The sequence below is a fragment of the Diaphorina citri genome, unplaced genomic scaffold (genome assembly GCF_000475195.1).
Source record: "Diaphorina citri unplaced genomic scaffold, Diaci psyllid genome assembly version 1.1 scaffold440, whole genome shotgun sequence".
Classification (NCBI taxonomy): Eukaryota; Metazoa; Arthropoda; class Insecta; order Hemiptera; family Psyllidae; genus Diaphorina; species Diaphorina citri.
The window spans coordinates 37394-58236 of record NW_007377875.1 but is presented as its reverse complement, the minus strand read 5'-3'; the positions used below and the strand labels follow the sequence as shown (position 1 = coordinate 58236).

General features: G+C 37.3%; 1 protein-coding gene across 1 annotated transcript; it reads right to left on the bottom strand.

Annotated features, from left to right (window-relative positions):
- Positions 1–1296: 1296 nt before the first annotated feature.
- Positions 1297–10765, bottom strand: LOC108252357. The gene is made up of 10 exons (XM_026823351.1): positions 10618–10765; positions 10061–10226; positions 5718–5997; positions 5165–5384; positions 4621–4824; positions 4504–4511; positions 4148–4229; positions 3602–3767; positions 2176–2443; positions 1297–1637 (listed from the first exon to the last, which is right to left on the bottom strand). The coding sequence occupies exons 1-10, from the start codon at positions 10758–10760 to the stop codon at positions 1411–1413; spliced, it is 1764 nt and encodes a 587-aa protein (XP_026679152.1). The 5' UTR covers positions 10761–10765; the 3' UTR covers positions 1297–1410.
- Between the last annotated feature and the right edge of the window lie 10078 nt (positions 10766–20843).

The following is a 20843-nucleotide window of genomic DNA, read 5'->3' as shown; positions in this document are numbered from 1 at the left end:
GTAAATCTTTTTTTTTTTTTTTTTTTTTTCACCGTAGGTAGAGGATGAAACAAAGATACAACATTTGAGAGAAAGGAAACATGAAATTAATTTTCAATTTCTGCACTTATGGGATTGTGTTTGCATGTAGTATGTAGGTGGATGTTATGAGGAATTAAATTAAGGAGTAGGGTCGCACTGTGACACCAAGTCAAAAATGACTGAAAAACACAAACGATTCTCCATTATGCAATCTTTAAGACTGTTTATCTTCCAGATACCAACAATACATGACGTTACTTGACTTCAGTGATTTGGCTTGTCAGTAACCGTTGATGCTGTATTCAACGTCGCAACCGCTGGCGTTGGGTTTAACTAAAACAGGATTCTTTTGAGTCAGACTTTCATTTCATTTATTTTTCATCTCTTTGTGGTTGCAATGTAAAAGGTGTTAGGGATTTACAGGGGTTCTAGAACTCTCATCTCATATGTGTAATAGGAGAACAAGCTTTTCTTTCTCGATTTATTTACAAAGCTTTGAGAGGTGTAGGTTGAAAGCTGTAGAATGGAAAAAGAATGTGACCTAGACCTTTACTCTTTGCAGCAGTCGAAAATCTTTCCGATCCAGTGACATTCCAAGAACAATTCCTCACATTGAGGCATAACCTGGACAGAAAATAAAAATGTATAAAACACATAGTTGGTGTAATAACTTTTCGTGCATGACAAAATTTATCATGTAAGGTAACTACATTTTTCTTGAGATTTACTCTTTATGCAACGGTTACGAGTATGTGCTACGAGTATTATGCAAATACGTTGTAAAGCTGGTTGCCCTTTATGCATATGATTAGGTTTTTTATATTTCCTCTATGTTACAGGGAACTAACTATGTTTGGACATACCTTCCAAGATAACTAGAAAGTATTGGAATAGATGTTTACTCTTTATGCAACGGTTACGAGTATGTGCTACGAGTATTATGCAAATACGTTGTAAAGCTGGTTGCCCTTTATGCATATGATTACGTTTTTTATATTTCCTCTATGTTACAGGGAACTATGTTTGGACATACCTTCCAACCTACAACTTACAAGATAACTAGAAAGTATTGGAATAGATGCAAATTTTCGAGCTCATTAGAAACTCATGCCATATTGAAGAAGAAGAAAGAAAAAACAATAATCATGTACTCTCAATACACAAATGGCAAAGTTGGATATCGATCCAAGTCATGTTGCCCTTTATGCATATGATTACGTTTTTTATATTTCCTCTATGTTACAGGGAACTATGTTTGGACATACCTTCCAACCTACAACTTGCAAGATAACTAGAAAGTATTGGAGTAGATGCAAATTTTCGAGCTCATTAGATACTCATGCCATATTGAAAAAGAAGAAGAAAGAAAAAAATAATAATCATGTACTCTCAATACACAAATGGCAAAGTTGGATATCGATCCAAGTCAGCTTGGGTTTGGAACATGGAGCTGGATGATGTGTTGCTGTGGAACAAATTCTTCTCGGTGGGATGAACACGTTTGTTTTTCCTGTCGGATATGTTGTAGTGAATCAACTTGACGCTCCAATATGCCAGCTCTACCAGAGTAAGGATGCTGAAGCCCAGAAACAATCCAGCAATACCGCCAAAAGATACTGAAAAGAGAAGAAAACTTTGAAACGAAGGACAAAGAAGGTAATGTCCCTTGTTCCTCAGTCCGACCATTCACTATCATGTAGACCTGACAAGCCGCCTGAGAGATTATTGACATACACTATGAGGTGGACCTGTTCAGGCCTAACTGTCAGGTCTACTTGATAGTGAATGGCCGGCCTCAGAAATTTTCTAATGAATCAAAAGTGCAAATTTGGAGAGCTTACAGGCTCACTCATCTTTCTTAAACTAAAATTTTGGTGATAATACGTTGAAAATAATCTGACAGTTAAAGCTGACACAAAGAATACGAGGGTCCTTTCTCCTCAACTAAATCTTATGACTGCGTGTCAGATATAGCTCAGTCTGCTAAACTATTATGTATTACTATGATGGCTATGGGTATATATCATTACACTATTAAGGAGCGCGGCAGCGCCCCGCCAAAGCAAGAAAGTTTGACAGCGTTACTAGAGATATACGGCACAGACCAAGTAGCCGTTTTCAGATAATTGTAGTTAATATTAGGTATACATTTACCTAATAGATCAATCCATCCGAACGTAACATCCCGCTGATACTTGACGGCCCCTTCATTCCGATAGAACACATCTATGACCCCATAGCTCTCCTGGGCCAGTGGCGACGTATCGTATGTGAAGTCAGTATCGATATCGTAAATACTCTCGTGACAGGTGGGCAAGCATTGGGAACAGTTGAGCGAGGATTCGTTCTCGTCAAAACCTCGAATTTCGCTCGACGGGGGACTGAAAAATCTGAGATCTCCTGTGAAACCCGAAAAAGTTTTTATTATTATTATTATTTTTAGAGGTTTCTGTAGAGGGAACTGTAACTTGGGAACAGTTGAGCGAGGATTCGTTCTCGTCAAAACCTCGAATTTCGCTCGACGGGGGACTGAAAAATCTGAGATCTCCTGTGAAATTCGAAAAAAGTTTTTTTTATTATTATTATTTTTAGAGGTTTCTGTAGAGGGAACTGTAACTGCCAAGGTCTTACCGTCCCGAAATCGAAGAGAGAAGGAAGACAGGATAGGAGAAAACCAGCCGTTCCGAGAACGAACATTATCCGTTCAGGATATAATCCTCCCCGGGCGGGAATCGGACCCGCAGCTTAGCGCTTACAAGGTACACGCGCTACGGACCAAGCTAACTAGGCTGGCGAAGGACATTTTTAGTGGTTGTGAAAACGGAATGTTCGACCGATTAAGTTTTACTTTTGGTGTTTGAAGCTGTGAAGTTTCTGAAGCCAAACTCTTGATGTTCCACATGCCTCTTGGTACGCTAACCGCTAAGGCATTTTAAAATTTCCGATAGGAAAGTATTGTCGATATGAGGTCAAGTGTGTGAAATAAAGTCACATAGTAAATTTCCCATGAAAAACATGAATACAGTCTTTGTTCTTATAAGTTCTGCGAATGCGTTAATATTAATAAGAATTCAAAGTAAAAAGCCAAAAGGTACATTAGGTATCTATAAATAGGTAAGTCATCCTACTTGTCCCATACTCACAATTTATCAATCTCGTGGGTTCATGTGGGAAGATATCTTCAATCAACTCAAAGTATTCAATCCTAATGACAAGGTATAGGAAATGTTTCCAGTATAAGATTATTTTCACTCCTACACACAAAAATAGGTAAACGTATTTTTCTATAGTTTTCCACATAGGTTCTTAGCGAAAATTAATATAGAGACTTATATTTTAGAAGATTGATTTTTTCTGCATGGGGGAGATTTTTCAAGAAATTTGCAATAATAGGCATGTTGGAATATCTTTTTTATTTCGGGTAACGAGGGTAGGTATCTCTTGCAACAGGTGTTTCAAATTTCAACCTACCAACGCAACGCCAACGCCTCAATATTTCAATTAATTATTATCGTCCTCACATAAGGCTTATTGGATTTTATAAATACATTAATTTCTTCTATAAGATGGGTTTGTTTACCTTGATCATAAAGTCAGTCATATTAATAGTGGCCAGATCTTTCAGGACCGTATTATTGGTTAAGTAGAAGTTCATTCTGTTATACCAGGGATGTTGAAACAGGGATAGGGCGGCCAGGACTTTATCCAACTCTTTCTTAACAGTTTGGTTGGTGATATTGACATACCTGGAATACGAATAGTAAGGAACTGAAACCCCTTGGATACAAGACCTATCACTAGTACATCTATCCCCTTTGGCTGGAAGATACTTCACATATACTAAACGCTTGGTGATGTTGGAGTCCAGATCTATTTAGGTTCGAGCCTCAGAAATGACACCTTTTCAAGACATTTAAGCACGATCCTACAATGGATTTCCTGCCCTAAGATATTATCCTTTTTTTCTTGGTCTAACATTTAGGTACCATCAATCGACCCTGAGAAATGGGCGAGTTAAAACTTGGGTACCTGTGAAGATTGAAAATCTCAGGATAGTTTCCTTTGTTTCTTGGTCTAGCATGTAGGCACCATCAAGTTATTCTAAGAGAACAATATTATTACTTACTTTGATAAATATCCATAGGCTTCCTTGAGCTTGATTTTGTCGGTAGGACAAATGAACAGTTTGGTTGGTGATATTGACATACCTGGAATACGAATAGTAAGGAACTGAAACCCCTTGGATACAAGACCTATCACTAGTACATTCATCCCCTTTGGCTGGAAGGTACTTCACATATACTAAACGCATGGTGATGTTGAAGTCCAGATCTATTTAGGTTCGAGCCTCAGAAATGACACCTTTTCAAGACATTCAAGCACGATCCTACAATGGATTTCCTGCCCTAAGATATTATCCTTTTTTCTTGGTCTAACATTTAGGTACCATCAATCGACCCTGAGAAATGGGCGAGTTAAAACTTGGGTACCTGTGAAGATTGAAAATCTCAGGATAGTTTCCTTTGTTTCTTGGTCTAGCATGTACACTTGTATGTAGGCACCATCAAGTTATTCTAAGAGAACAATATTATTACTTACTTTGATAGATACCCATAGGCTTCCTTGAGCTTGATTTTGTCGGTAGGACAAATAGAGACCGCAGGGAATGGGATCAGGTAAAGGTCAAGGTGGGTATCCTTCACTGCCGTCACTGTAGGGGAGGCACTAAACCGAAGCCACATGGTGTGTGCGAGTAGACTTGCACAGAGGAAGCTTATCAGGATGATGATGAGCCAGCCAACTCTTGAGAAAAAGAGAAACAAAGGAACTTTTAATTGTATTACCTTGATGGATCCGTGATTTCAGCATTGTTGATGTCTCTCCAATGCTGCAGGTCGCAAAGCTTCCATCTATTGTGTTAAGCATACTTAAACGCTCGTCACAAATATCGTTCCCCAATTATTACACCTACTTAAATTTTATGACTTGACTTGTACTCGAATCACCAACTTCCAGATGCAAAGTCTAATGCGTTAGCCACTGCACCATTGGGGTTGGATAAATCAAAAAATGTAATTTATTTCAAACTTTTAAAAGAGATACAACATGATTGTGTACCAAGTTCTTCCTAGTTAAGACTTACTTTTCAACGAGCGTAGAGTTTTCCTTGAACACATACTGAATACCATGCAAGGTACAATAACGGGCATATTCCTTCATCACATTACTGAAGCTGGGTTCGTCCGATGCTGTCTTCTTGATCTTATCGTTGAACAAATGAGGAAACTCATTCTTCCAGTAGCTCAGTCTACGATGGTAAAACGAACGTCTTCTTTTGGTGAAGAACATTTTAGGAGTATTCGCTGATAACAGTTTTCTTTGGAGACTGCTAGGTTTGATATAAACCATTAGTGTTTTATTTAGACTGTCAAAGTAGGACAGAACATGTGGATCCGTTTAATAAAGAATAGAAGCTAAACAGACACCTTTATGAAATTGTACATACTTGATGGTCTTTCTAGCCGCTGCGCACTGTTTAGAACATTAGCTGGCCATTCTATGTGTTGTTATTCTGCACTATCGAACGTACCACAGGTGATATTATAAGGATAGACTACCAATTAATAAAAAACATTTTACTAATATTTTTTTCTGAAATGGGCCTATGTATCCTCAAATAAGCGACCAAATCTCACCCATCATATTGAAGAAGTACGGGCGACAAGCACACATTTGTTCCAAGTAATCCAGTCGACATTCTAAGAGGCAAGATCTCTGCGTGTATGCTTTCGACACACTCAGCTGTTGCTCATCAGGAAAGAAACAAAACCGCACTTCCAGGTCGAGATTCCTTATGGCGTTGGTACTGATGGTGATGAAGGGTTTCACTGTTGCACTCAGCTTGGCTCCTTGTTTGGACATGAGTAGATTGCCCATCCCTGCTTCAGGATACTCGGTGACGTGATAGATTTGAACCTAATGGGAAAGCAAAGCAGGAAATTACTGAGATCATTACAAAACTGGAGTCAGGCATATAACCCATGTGTTGATGAGCACCTCTTAAAAAAAAATAAAAAAATAATAGAACATAGATAGATAGACTCAGATCATGAGAGGCTTTTCGATTTCAATTGAACATCTTGGAAGAACGGACTGCCGGAAACAGGGAGAGAGGAAGATAATGAAGAAAATTGATACGATATCAAGAAATTAGACAACATGAACTCTTATTGGGACTGGAAAAGAATAGCAGAAAACAAAGGAGAAAATCTTTCTGAGAAAGGTCATTAGAAACATATCTGAGTTTTCGATTTCAATTGAACATCTTGGAAGAACGGACTGCCGGAAACAGGGAGAGAGGAAGATAATGAAGAAAATTGATACGATATCAAAAAATTAGACAACATGAACTCATATTGGGACTGGAAAAGAATAGCAGAAAACAAAGTAGAAAACCTTTCTGAGAAAGGTCATTAGAAACATATCTGACTAACATTCGGACTCAAACATGCGAAAATAACGATCGATGATTTGATTATTTATTGAAAGAAATTAGAATGCGTTAAATAGTTCAGTTAACGGGACGCTAATGTTGGTTGCAAAAACTTTTTAGTTTTGAGGGAAAGGGAAAATGAGAATATCTCATTCAACAAAAATTGTAGTTTTGTTTGCTTAGAATTCTACGAGTATCTAGGATTCTAGGACAACCCTTATTAGTCAATAAGAAAAATAAGGCGATGATGTCATTCATTTTCAAATTCAATGGAATGAAAATTAGCTTTAATAATTTTAGAAACATACCTTGAAGAGTGTCAGTGTCTATTAATGTCATCCATGTCATTTGATAAAGATAAAGTCTCAATGAAAAGAAAAAGCTGAACAAAAAGTCTCCCTTATACAACGACATAGTCAGCCTTGCTTTTTTCAGAGTTATGCAACTTTTACAGCATTAAACTTTTGTGAAAGTTTCTGTTCAATATTTTGAAGGCGCTTTTAAAGAATTGAACAGCTTCGGGAAATACTTTCTTGTTGGCAGAATGGCAGATAAATAATCAGATATATTTATTTCTTAATTTTCTTACTTTTCAATAGAGACTAGCGACATATCAAAACTTGGAAGTATTCAAAGTTCTTCGCTTGGTACTTAAACTATAGTGCAATAGTCCTAAACTAAAATGGACGCGGCACATAAGGGATCAGGAAGAGACCGCCTTAACATAATACTTACATATACTAGTTAAGTTTACACCAGAAGCCCAACTTACCTTAGCTTAGGTACTTACCTTGGTCTGACGACCGGACGACCCCGATGAGAAAGGGTAGGTAGGTCATCATCATCATCAGGTAGCATCATCGGAGTCGATGGTTGCTAATCTCATCAAAGCAGCAGTAACAGCGTTGCCAAACGGTCTTCTTTCTTGAGCTAGGGTTTTGAACTCTTCCTTTGATTGAATCTCGAGCCATTCCAGCACATCATCCCACCACATTCTCCTCGGTCTTCCCACTGGTCTTCTTCCTTCCACTTCACCTTCCATTACATCCAGCATCAAACTCCCGCTTGACCCTCTAAGTAACATTACGAAAGGAAAATAGGCTAATACTGAAAGTCACAGGGGAAAAAGAACTAAGGGGGTTTATAAATCCAGAATGTGGAAGGTCTGGAGTATACCAACCTATCGAAACATGTTCAACATCGGTGGTGAGGGCAAGACGCTCACCTGGTAAACAGGAGGACGTGGGTTCAATTCCAGCCGAGGTATGGAATTTCATCCTCAATATGGTTTGAAAATTTGAGCACATTATCAGTAACTACTGTAACTAGCTTGCTGAAGGGGCCATTAATCATAAATGAGTTACAAACTGAACTAATGTGTGTAGCTCCTGCTACGGTAGAGAGTATATTAGAGACTCCTACATGAAATTTGTCTACTTTGCAGGAAGTTCAGTAGAGTACATAAATTACTTCAGATATCCTGCAACCCCATCCTACTCAGCAGAGATTGGAGAAACAGAAAATAAAATATAATTACTGAAATTAGTGCTGACATTGTGTTTTTAATTCCGAACTTAATTAAGCTGTCGCAACAACCAACAACAACTGGGAGACAAAGAACAAGTGGGAGAGACAGGGGTTTCCAACTTCCATGTGTATGCGGGCCACATGCTACATTGGCAGGGACTTCGCGGGGCACATATGTACATAGGGGAGCATTGTAGGAACCTCCCCCCCCCTCCCCCCCAACAACTTTTCAGAAATGCAGTCCGATCGAATTTTGAGCGCCGCAACCGAAATTTTTCAAAAAGTATTCTCTTAATTGTAGCTGAAAGCTAATCTCAAAAAGCTTCGCGGGCCACCAAAATGGGCTGGTGGGCCACATGTGGCCCGCGGACCGCTAGTTGGAAACCCCTGTCCTATAGGAAGGAAAATATTTTTTCCATCATTCATATGCCCAAAAGAATACTAAACAGGTCTAATAAAAAAGTCGGACAAAAAATGTTCTGGGGTTATACCTACATAGGTACATGAAAACGGCTACTTTATCTGTGGGCCTGTGGCGATATTAAACACACAGAAGAAACAAAAAGACAAGATCAAACCTAACTTACATAAAACTCAATAGGAAATTTGACACTTCCCTATGGGTTGGAATAGGTAGGGACAAAAAGAACTTGGCGGGCGGCTATCAAATCTGTTAGCATACCGGAAGCATTAATAACTTTACTAATAACAATACCTAGGCCTAATGTCTAAATGATGCCTATTGCTATTCAATTAGCATTCCATGAGGACACTGCCTGACTTAAGGTCTTCTTGAACTTGAGGTTCGTAAAGTAAACACTAGAGAACCTGGAAGTATTTCGTGATAATGAAACCGACGGGCGTTTGTCGATTCCCCCGAATTTTTGATTTGTTTCTATTTCCGGTGTTCTATTCCCCCGATGAAATATTTGGGTAGCCATGGACTGGATGTTCTATTCCCCCGATCTTGTGTGTACAGGTATAAAATTAGAGTATGTCAATTCCCCCTCATAACAAGATATTAATTATGAAAAACCTTGATTTCGAATAGTAATGTTTTGAAGTTCATCTGGTAATCATGGCATCAATTAAATTTGTGACTAGTGAACGCGGTAAAGAACTTTTAATTTATGATAGTTATAAGTATTACAAAAACAGTGAGTTGAAGTCTGGTGAAAAAAAGTGGCGATGTGTAGTGAAAAAATGCACTGCATTCATCAAAACTTTAATTATTAAACGAATGTCTTTTAAATATGATTCTTTTAAATAAATTGATTATTTTCTTTTTACTTTTTGAATGAAAATGTGTTTTTCATTTTTTGTTCATCGGGGGAATAGAACCATATCTTTCTTTTTTCTATCGGGGGAATAGAATCATACCCTTCTGGCTTCAAATTTTGCAATCGGGGGAATCGGTATGAAATCGGGGGAATCGAATGCTGTCCTTTTATCTACATGTTTTTCTAATAATAGTCTCATCAGAGTTAAAGCATCTCTACATCCTTTGCCTTGGCGAAATCCCATTTGGGTCTCACTTAGATTATCTTCAATGATGTTGTTAATTCTCTGTTTGATGATTTGTAGAAGAATCTTGGATGTGTGTGAGATAAGACTGATTGTTCTAAAATCGGAGCAGTGCTTTGCTTTGTTGACTTTTGGGAGAGTAATGAAGATTGACTGAAGGAAATCATTAGGGATGGAGCCTGTTTTGTAAATATTGTTGATAATATTGGTTAGAAGCATTATTTCATTTTGATTCAGTGATTTTATAAATTCAGCTGGAATGTTGTCTTCACCACTAGATTTGCCATTGCTCAGTTTTTTGATCATTTTAGTGATATCTGCAATTGTGAAAGTAGGGATTTCGTCTTCTTGAACTTCGATGATAGGCATGTTTGGTCTTACTTCATTGTATAGTTGCTCACTGTATTCTTTCCATCTTTTAAGAATCAGTTCAGAATCAAATATTTCTTTGTTTTATAAATACATTAATTTCTTCTATGAGATGGGTTTGTTTACCTTGATCATAAAGTCAGTCATATTAATAGAGGCCAAGTCCTTCAGGACGGTATTATTGGTTAAGTAGAAGTTCATTCTGTTATACCAGGGATGTTGAAACAGGGATAGGGCGGCCAGGGCTTTATCCAACTCTTTCTTAACAGTTTGGTTGGTGATATTGACATACCTGGAATACGAATAGTAAGGAACTGAAACCCCTTGGATACAAGACCTATCACTAGTACATTCATCCCCTTTGGCTGGAAGGTACTTCACATATACTAAACGCATGGTGATGTTGAAGTCCAGATCTATTTAGGTTCGAGCCTCAGAAATGACACCTTTTCAAGACATTCAAGCACGATCCTACAATGGATTTCCTGCCCTAAGATATTATCCTTTTTTCTTGGTCTAACATTTAGGTACCATCAATCGACCCTGAGAAATGGGCGAGTTAAAACTTGGGTACCTGTGAAGATTGAAAATCTCAGGATAGTTTCCTTTGTTTCTTGGTCTAGCATGTACACTTGTATGTAGGCACCATCAAGTTATTCTAAGAGAACAATATTATTACTTACTTTGATAGATACCCATAGGCTTCCTTGAGCTTGATTTTGTCGGTAGGACAAATAGAGACCGCAGGGAATGGGATCAGGTAAAGGTCAAGGTGGGTATCCTTCACTGCCGTCACTGTAGGGGAGGCACTAAACCGAAGCCACATGGTGTGTGCGAGTAGACTTGCACAGAGGAAGCTTATCAGGATGATGATGAGCCAGCCAACTCTTGAGAAAAAGAGAAACAAAGGAACTTTTAATTGTATTACCTTGATGGATCCGTGATTTCAGCATTGTTAATGTCTCTCCAATGCTGCAGGTTGCAAAGCTTCCATCATCCATCTATTGTGTTAAGCATACTTAAATGCTTGTCACAAATATCGTTCCCCAATTATTACACCTTTACACCTAGATAAATTTTATGACTTGACTTGGACTCGAATCACCAACTTCCAGATGCAAAGTCCAATGCGTTAGCCACTGCACCATTGGGGTTGGATAAATCAAATAATGTACTTTATTTCAAACTTTTAAAAGAGATACAACATGATTGTGTACCAAGTTCTTCCTAGTTAAGACTTACTTTTCAACAAGCGTAGAGTTTTCCTTGAACACATACTGAATACCGTGCAAGGTACAATAACGGGCATATTCCTTCATCACATTACTGAAGCTGGGTTCGTCCGATGCTGTCTTCTTCATCTTATCGTTGAACAAATGAGGAAACTCATTCTTCCAGTAGCTCAGTCTACGATGGTAAAACGAACGTCTTCTTTTGGTGAAGAACATTTTAGGAGTATTCGCTGACAACAGTTTTCTTTGGAGACTGCTAGGTTTGATATAAACCATTAGTGTTTTATTTAGTTAGACTGTCAAAGTAGGACAGAACATGTGGATCCGTTTAATAAAGAATAGAAGCTAAACAGACACCTTTATGGGACCTTGAAATTCATACATGTGTGCAAACATAGTAGGGTCTCTTGTAAGAAGGCATTTCTAAAGAAAGTAAAAAATTCAACAAAAATTGTAGTTTTGTTTGCTTAGAATTCTACGAGTATCTAGGATTCTAGGACAACCCTTATTAGTCAATAAGAAAAATAGGGCGATGATGTCATTCATTTTCAAATTCAATGGTATGAAAATTAGCTTTAATAATTTTAGAAACATACCTTGAAGAGTGTCAGTGTCTATTAATGTCATCTATGTCATTTGATAAAGTCTCAATGAAAAGAAAAAGCTGAACAAAAAGTCTCCCTTATACAACGACATAGTCAGCCTTGCTTTTTACGGAGTTATGCAACTTTTACAGCATTAAACTTTTGTGAAAGTTTCTGTTCAATATTTTGAAGGCGCTTTTAAAGAACTGAACAGCTTCGGGAAATACTTTTTTGTTGGGAGAATGGCAGATAAATAATCAGATATATTTATTTCTTAATTTTCTTACTTTTCAATAGAGACTAGCGACATATCAAAACTTGGAAGTATTCAAAGTTCTTCGCTTGATTCTTATACTATAGTGCAATAGTCCTAAACTAAAATGGACGCGGCACTTAAGGGATCAGGAAGAGACCGCCTTAACACAATACTTACACATACCAGTTAAGTTTACACCAGAAGCCCAACTTACCTTAGGTACTTACCTTGGTCTGACGACCGGACGACCCCGATGAGAAAGGGTAGGTAGGTAAACAATTTTTCCCATCTCTGTTATTGTTGTTGGTACCCAAACTAGACACATGAGAGCATTAGTTGTAAGATGAGACACCATTACTATTTTGTTGTTTCTTACTCATCAAGTCATCACTGAAAATACTGAAATCCCATTGTGTTGGCCCTTTGTTCAGAAACTAAAAGCTTCCTGCTATGAAAAGTTTTTGTTCAATTCGAAAAGTTTTAATAGTTTCTTACGTTGTATTAGTTTCCCTCTCAGATCAGAACGAATTTCATCGGGAACTTTTACTATCCTCTGAGAATTCTCTTTATTATCTTCGAATAGTAAAAAGCAACAAAAATGTAATTTTGTTTACCTGACGAAAATTAGAAGTTGAATAAAACTCGAGAGTCGCTTTGAATTCTCAGAAGAAGAACACGTTATTCAATTATAAAATTTCCATTTCTTAACTAACTTTAATCCTCTTCAACCCTTTGGGCCCTGCCTTTTCAAGTTTTAAGAATACCTGCCGATGCCGGTTTCATTTAGAAAATTGGTAACTTTGTCTTGTGTGTATTTTCCTTTTCCATGATGAAAAATTGTAGTTTTGATTTTGCACATAGTTTTGGTGGAAAATTGTTCGAAAACAAAATGCACTTGCCTTTTTGGGCTCCTGTTATATAAAGCTACGTATCCATACTGATTGGTCGAATTGCAAAAAATACCTATATAATTTGCAAAGTGCTAGTTTTCGTCCAAATGAATATGGCTAGGTATTAAAGGGGTTGTCGGGTAAAGTTCTTTTTCCAAGAATCAGACGTGAAGTACTCACATCTTACTTTAAGAACAGGGAATGTGAAAGTTTCATATTAAAATAAGCTGTAGGTAAAGTTTGTAAACTTAAACAATTTTGTATGAACGCCTAGATTTTTTGCTATGTATGCAATGTGCTAGACATAATGCGCGAGAAGTGCAGGGTGTTTCAAAAGTCCCTGACTTTATACCTTTTGAACGTTTGATAATTTCTGAATACTGTTTTTCTTCTCAAGAAAGGGAAAGAGCTAGTGATATGATGTTTATGTCTAATGCAGGAGACGTGAAGTACTCACATCTTACTTTAAGAACAGGGAATGTGAAAGTTTCATATTAAAATAAGCTGTAAAGTTTGTAGACTTAAACAGACAATTTTGTATGAACGCCTAGATTTTTTGCTATGTATGCAATGTGCTAGACATAATGCGCGAGAAGTGCAGAGTGTTTCAAAAGTCCCTGACTTTATACCTTTTGAACGTTTGATAATTTCTGAATGCTGTTTTTCTTCTCAAGAAAGGGAAATAGCTAGTGATATGATGTTTATCTCTAATGCAGATTTGACCTCTGGAAGTGGCACTTAGATGTTACTGACCCATAAATGTTACTCTTTACACATGTTTTCGACAACTTGTGTAACGTCAATTTTACTGTCGATCTTCCCACAGTGTCAAAGGTTTTCTTTGTCTTCGCCCATTTGATGTATTTCTTAAACTCTTGATGATTGACTGAAGTGGTAAGATCGGGCATAAAAAAGATATAAATCTTATAATAATAGAAAGTAAAAATTCCGAAACAATAAACAAACGAACAAGATCCCACGTTTGTGTACAGTTGTACACTAGTTGGTCCCTTACCTACCCCTATTAGAAAGTTCTAGTCAGTCCCTTACCTATCCCCATTAGAAAGTCCGCCACTAGTCTCGTCTAAACGTAAACAAAGCATATTGCATGGTTCAGGTGAACGTAATTATTTTACAGAATCCAGGTACAAACATTTTCTCCTTTCGCCAAACGCAAAGTTAGAATACGCGGGCGCGTCATGATTATTTGAAAGCGAAACGTTGCATCTTGCCGAGAGGGAGAACCATGCCGGAGATAGGAACCTTCAGTTCATATGTTGCTTGCGTCCGTGCTTGAGTCTTCCACGTCGGTGCTCCCTTCCATTTTGTGGGAATTTTAGTGCAGGGTGTTTCAAAAGTCCCTGACTTTATACCTTTTGAACGTTTGATAATTTCTGAATACTGTTTTTCTTCTCAAGAAAGGGAAATAGCTAGTGATATGATGTTCATGTCTATTGCAGGTTTGACCTCTGGAAGTGGCACTTAGATGTTACTGACCCATAAATGTTATTCTTTACACATGTTTTCGACAACTTGTGTAACGTCAATTATTGTCGATCTTCCCACAGTGTCAAAGGTTTTCTTTGTCTTCGCCCATTTGATGTATTTCTTAAACTCTTGATGATTGACTGAAAACTATGTGGTAAGATCGGGCATAAAAAAGATATAAATCTTATAATAATAGAAAGTAATAATTCCGAAACAATAAACAAACGAACAAGATCCCACGTTTGTGTACACTAGTTGGTCCCTTACCTACCCCTATTAGAAAGTCCTAGTCAGTCCCTTACCTATCCTCATTAGAAAGTCCGCCACTAGTCTCGTCTAAACGTAAACAAAGCATATTGCATGGTTCAGGTGAACGTAATTATTTTACAGAATCCAGGTACAAACATTTTCTCCTTTCGCCAAACGCAAAGTTAGAATACGCGGGCGCGTCATGATTATTTGAAAGCGAAACGTTGCATCTTGCCGAGAGGGAGAACCATGCCGGAGATAGGAACCTTCAGTTCATATGTTGCTTGCGTCCGTGCTTGAGGCTTCCACGTCGGTGCTCCCTTCCATTTTGTGGGAATTTTGCGTAAAAAATCCCTCTCGAAATTTTCATTTGCTGAGGAGATTTGATTTGTTTTTGATATGGTACGTTTCATTTTGTCATGCCCAGGACCACTGTCCCAAGTTTAAACTTAGGTTAGCTCTTAGATCAAGCAATTTGGTTGATTTTGCCTTTTTAGCTAGATTGTTTAATCTAAGATTTAAACTTGGTACCGGCCATTACAGGTGGAGACAGAATGTTTCATGCCGGGATTGCGCTATCACATAGTCTTCACCTCCTGACTTGAATCGGAGAAATCCTGTTGGTTAAAAATCCTAAAATGTGATAGTCCATACCTACACCTACTGATCCATGTTCCCTTACCGCAATGTCACTCGATTTCTCCACCAATTTACAATTTTACACCCATGTGATACTGCGGTTCAGGCATGAAACTGACTGAACAACGTGTCCCATCTTTTGTCACTGAATGCTGCATGATTTTAGAATTTAGACGAACACCTTAGAAGTTAGAACGCACACTTGATACCGATCACATGTTGGCCTCAAAGCTGTTATGGATAGTATTCCTAATAAGAAGCTTGATATCATAGTAGAAAACTATCACTTCATCCTTGAAGTCCTGTTAGCATGTACTATAAACACATAGTGAGGGTGAAATTCCACGCCTTGACGGGAATGGAACCCTCGTCTACCAGAATACGAAAGAAGTACCATTTCACTGAATGCTGCATGATTTTAGAATTTAGACGAACACCTTAGAAGTTAGAACGCACACTTGATACCGATCACATGTTGGCCTCAAATGTGTTATGGATAGTATTCCTAATGGGAAGCTTGATATCATAGTAGAAAACTACCACTTCATCCTTGAAGTCCTGTTAGCATGTACTATAAACACATAGTGAGGGTGAAATTCCACGCCTTGACGAGAATGGAACCCTCGTCTACCAGAATACGAAAGAAGTACCATTGTAGGCTCAGTACTTCAATGCCCTCTAAATACCTACATTTGTAGGTTTCGTGACTTAGTCAATCCTGAGATCCTAACATTCAGTAGGATAAAATCCTCTCTGCAATACAAGAAATTGATGGAACTCAAAAAGTTATCAAAAAATTTCAATTCAACATGAAAGTACACAAAGATACCTGAGAAAATGACCAGGGAATATTATTGGCACACCCCAATAAATTTGAGGAAAAAAAAAGCTAAAATTGAAGTCAGCAATTTTAATTTTTGAGAAGGAAAAAAACACCTTTTTTTGTTGCCTATTCAGTTTATATGGGCTTCTCCACTTACCGCTCGAAAAACGGAGTAAATTTTGTTCATTTCCTTTTTAGCTACCTGCACAATTAGGAAATTCTTTCCTCTAGTAAATCATAGTTTCCTGGTTGTGACAATAAGTAGTTTTCTCTTCTATTGAATTTTCCACCTTTTCTAAGTTTGTCTTTGGAGTTTTCAAGTGTTTCTCAAATATTTCGCTCACCTTTATCCCCAATTTTTACTACAGTTTTCTAATTCTAATGTATTCTTCCTCTCCTTCTTCATCTTCTCTCAAGTGTATGTTTAGCTATTTTAAAATTTAATACTTTTTCGTCTGAGTTTTATCTTTCATTTTGGTTTAAAAAATTAATCAAAATAAGGTAATACGGAGGGAAACCTTTTCATTGAGTCAGACTATTATTATAGACTTATAAAGATACATGGAAAAGTCACAAAAGATTCAAGATGTCTAATCAGGTCGCTGTGACAATATGACATAGGCCTGAATAGCTCATGACCCTTCTTATAACTATACCAATACCTACATGTGAGTTTCTAAAAATAAGGTAATACGGAGGGAAACCTTTTCATTGAGTCAGACTATTATTATAGACTTATAAAGATACATGGAAAAGTCACAAAAGATCCAAGATATCTAATCAGGTCGCTGTGACAATATGACATAGGCCTGAATAGCTCATGACCCTTCTTATAATTATACCAATACCTACATGTGAGTTTCAATTACCCTGAATTCTATGAAGTCCTAATACAAATTTATTGTAAGTAAATTGTTGAAACCTCCTGTAATGTGCTTTCAAAATGGCGTCCGTTTTACGATCTTCACCACCCTGAGATAATAAAGCTGCTTATATTAGTACATGCTATATTTGTTATTAATGGTGTTTATAGGCATCAAAACTTTTCCAAGGCTTTCACAGTTTCTTCGACCTAACAAAAGACTTTGGGATAATGGATGGAAAAAAAATTGCAAGATATAGCCTCTGCTTTGTACAACGTTTGACTTTTTTGATATTTTGTTGTTGTTCTATGTACCTACAAAAGTTCTTCAGTCCCCAACCTCAATAATATACGTACGTTTATCTTTGAAAAAAAAAAAAAAAAAAAGAGAGGGTTGTCTGCCCAGATTCAGACCATGTTCATATTGTTCATTGATGCTTCAAAAAATCAAAAGTGTTTTGCTGGAAACATATCTTCGATATGTACTTGAACATCCTCATCAAAACCGTGACACATTACCACCAGCTACTGTGAAACATATACGTCCATTTGAAATTCATTTTTCCTCTCATCAAAAGTTGACGTTTGAAATAATTTCAAAGCTACTTTCCCTGTCGCGTATAATATCTCTAGTAGCGCGGTCAAACTTTCTTGACTTGGCGGGGCGGAGCGCTATCGCGCTCCTTAATTCGAAAAATGATATTGTCTAGTGGCCCTTATTGGATGATGGTTTTCCTTTTAGCCAGGCTTAAGTAACTCGGGATTGAGACGAGGATATCTCTATCCTAATACCCGGGTTCATCTAGGATTGAACTCAATCTCAAGATAACCTGCAGTGGTAATGGTAAACCTCGACCTTTATACTATTCAAATTCTGGAATGCAATCCTAAAGCTACGTCACAGAAAAAGGAATATTTCAATGCACAAAATAAAGACGACAAACAGTCTACCAGTTTAACACACAAAACAAAAACGACTTCCCCAGCAGATAATTTGCTTTCTCGATAACTTTACTGTAATAGGTATTCCCTATGGGCGAGGAGAAAATGTAGAAGCTAGATTTCGTCAAATGCAACTGAGAGCCGGAAATAAAATCAGCAATTGAATAAGAAATACATGAGATGCATCCTAAATTAAAATTTCTTTGGAAAAAAGAAATAACTCTTTCCATTACCCTCTTCCAGTTCCTCTAATGAATGTCTTCTCTCTAGCCATCATTCATTGAAACTCTAACTTATTTTCAAGCCCTTTTTATTTATTTACTTTATTTTTATTTCTTTATTCTTCTACCTATGACCTTTAAGTTATTTCTTCCCTTTTTTCTATTCAAATTTTCTCAAGATACTTTTTTCAAGTCCTGTTTCCTACATTTCATCTTTTTCTTTGCCTTTCCCCGTGTACAGACAGGGTCGGCGTTTTTCGTCAGCCTCTCAATCAGCCCTGGGGTGAATGCTTTCGGCTGATATTTCTGTATTTCTCTTCCTAATTGGGTTTCATAATGCAAGTGCAATGCTATAGCCACATACCTACCTACCTATTTTCTTTGAATATACAATAGCATTTTCCTTTAATTTAAAATTTTATTTAAACTTGAGTGCCTGATACCTGAAGAACAAGCGAAACAGACCAATGGGCTCATTTTGTATGCAGGTACGTGGGTATCTTTAAAAGCGTAACCCGTTGTTTGGCAAGGAAAAGAGCACTAACATAAGTTCCGTATTGTATTTAACAGACAAAAGAGCAGTTTACCATCAGTCACTGGGGAAATCTTGAATTTTTTGTTGTGAGCAAGGTAGGTTGGTATTTCGTTTTTGTTACCTTTGTATGTTTGTTGTGCACACAGTTATAGGGGGCTACTTACGGGGGACCGTAAAGTAAACTGACTTGAGGTTTGAGAAGGACTGGCTAAGTTTTGCAACTCGAAATCAGGAAAGTAGAAGTTAATCTTAAATCCCATGTGTAATATGAATTTGATTAACTATATAATATTGAACTCTAGTCAATCATAGATACCTGCCTACTTTTCCAGAATGGGGTATATTTTGTTTTTCGGCTCTTGAGAACCGTTTTTCCCTAGAAATTACTACCATTTAGACTAAACTTAGCACCTTCTTTTGAGAAACAATAAAATTCATACTGTGCAAATTAAAATAATATGTAATTTTCGTTTGAAAGCTGTAGAAATAAAAAAACCAAGTGAAGTTTTAAATTATCCTGTATTTTCATTTACGTAAGAATTTAATATGTAAATTGCAGTTTGTGTTATTATGTCACAACTTTGGTGCTCACTGCAGCATTGTAGGATTTTTCCAATATCTCAATAATCCTAAAATCCAATGTTTACCTACCATGCTGGCACCGGTCGCTATGCGCATTATATTACATAACTACTCATTTTCCTCACGAGGCTGAGTGGGCCCCGCAACAGCCAGTCACGGTATCAATCATTCGCAGATACAAATTTCTTGACCCCGCCGGGAATCGAACCCGGGTCTCCCGCGTGCAAGGCGAGTGCAGTGACCACTACGCCAATCTTGACCCCGCCGGGAATCGAACCCGGGTCTCCCGCGTGCAAGGCGAGCGCAGTGACCACTACGCCATGGGAGCTGATAAATCAAAATAATATAGAAATATTAAATAACCATTAACTGCATAGTACGAGCATTTTATGGCTTTATTGTCTCTCTTTGACCTCTCCTCCGCCTTTCTGGCCTACGCTCTAATCTATTTTCTATTCACTAGATCCTTCTCTTTTCTTTTCCTCCTTATTGTGACTTAGTCAATCCTGAGATCCTAACATTCAGTAGGATAAAATCCTCTCTGCAATACAAGAAATTGATGGAACTCAAAAAGTTATCGAAACATTTCAGTTCAACATGAAAGTACACAAATATACCTGAGAAAATGACCAGGCAATATTAGTGGCACACCCTAATAAATTTGAGGGAAAAAAAGCTAAAATTGAAGTCAGCAATTTTAATTTTTGAGAAGGAAAAAAAAAAACAGATTTTTTTGTTGCCTATTCAGTTTTTATGGGCTTCTCCGCTTACCGCTCGAAAAACGGAGTAAATTTTGTACATTTCCTTTTTAGCTACCTGCACAATTAGGAAATTCTTTCCTCCAGTAAATCATAGTTTCCTGGTTGTGACAATAAGTAGTTTTCTCTTCTATTCAATTTTCCACCTTTTCTAAGTTTGTCTTTGGAGTTTTCAAGTGTTTCTCAAATATTTCGCTCACCTTTATCCCTTTTATTTCTCCCCAGAGATTCTAGTTTGTATTTAGTTCCTAATGACCAGGGGGTAAGGTGTTCATAGTCTTGTTAAAGGTCCCATTTTCTACTTCAATCATGTCCCAATCATCATTGAAGAAGTTAACATTTCTTCTCTGCACCTTTTATATTACCTTGTTTACTCGTTGTCACGTAATTGAAAAGTGATAAAAACTGCAGAAGAAAAAAACGGAAAGGATAGAAATTATTGGAAACCAGACAATGTGTAGTTGCTTTTCATTTTATCTTGAGAAAACCCAGCGTTTACTTTATCCCCTTTATTTCTCCCCAGAGATTCTACTTTGTATTTAGTTCCTAATGACCAGGGGGTAAGGTGTTCATAGTCTTGTTAAAGGTTCCATTTTCTACTTCAATCATGTCCCAATCATCATTGAAGAAGTTAAATTTCTTCTCTGCACCTTTTATATTACCTTGTTTACTCGTTGTCACGTAATTGAAAAGTGATAAAAACTGCAGAAGAAAAAAAATGGAAAGAATAGAAATTATTGGAAACCAGACAATGTGTAGTTGCTTTTCATTTTATCTTGAGAAAACCCAGCGTTTAAATGCCACTTTAAAGATTTACCACATTGTCTGTACAAAAGAGTAGAATCATA

Excerpts from the sequence above, each read along its gene's own strand:
- LOC108252357 (XM_026823351.1), bottom strand. The coding sequence starts at position 10,760 with ATGTGGCTTCGGTTTAGTGCCTCCCCTACAGTGACGGCAGTGAAGGAT. Across the intron at positions 5,385-5,717 it reads GTACTTCTTCAATATGATGG|CGAATACTCCTAAAATGTTC; the intron begins GTGAGATTTGGT and ends AACTGTTATCAG. Across the intron at positions 4,825-5,164 it reads AACTCTACGCTCGTTGAAAA|AGTTGGCTGGCTCATCATCA; the intron begins GTAAGTCTTAAC and ends CTTTTTCTCAAG.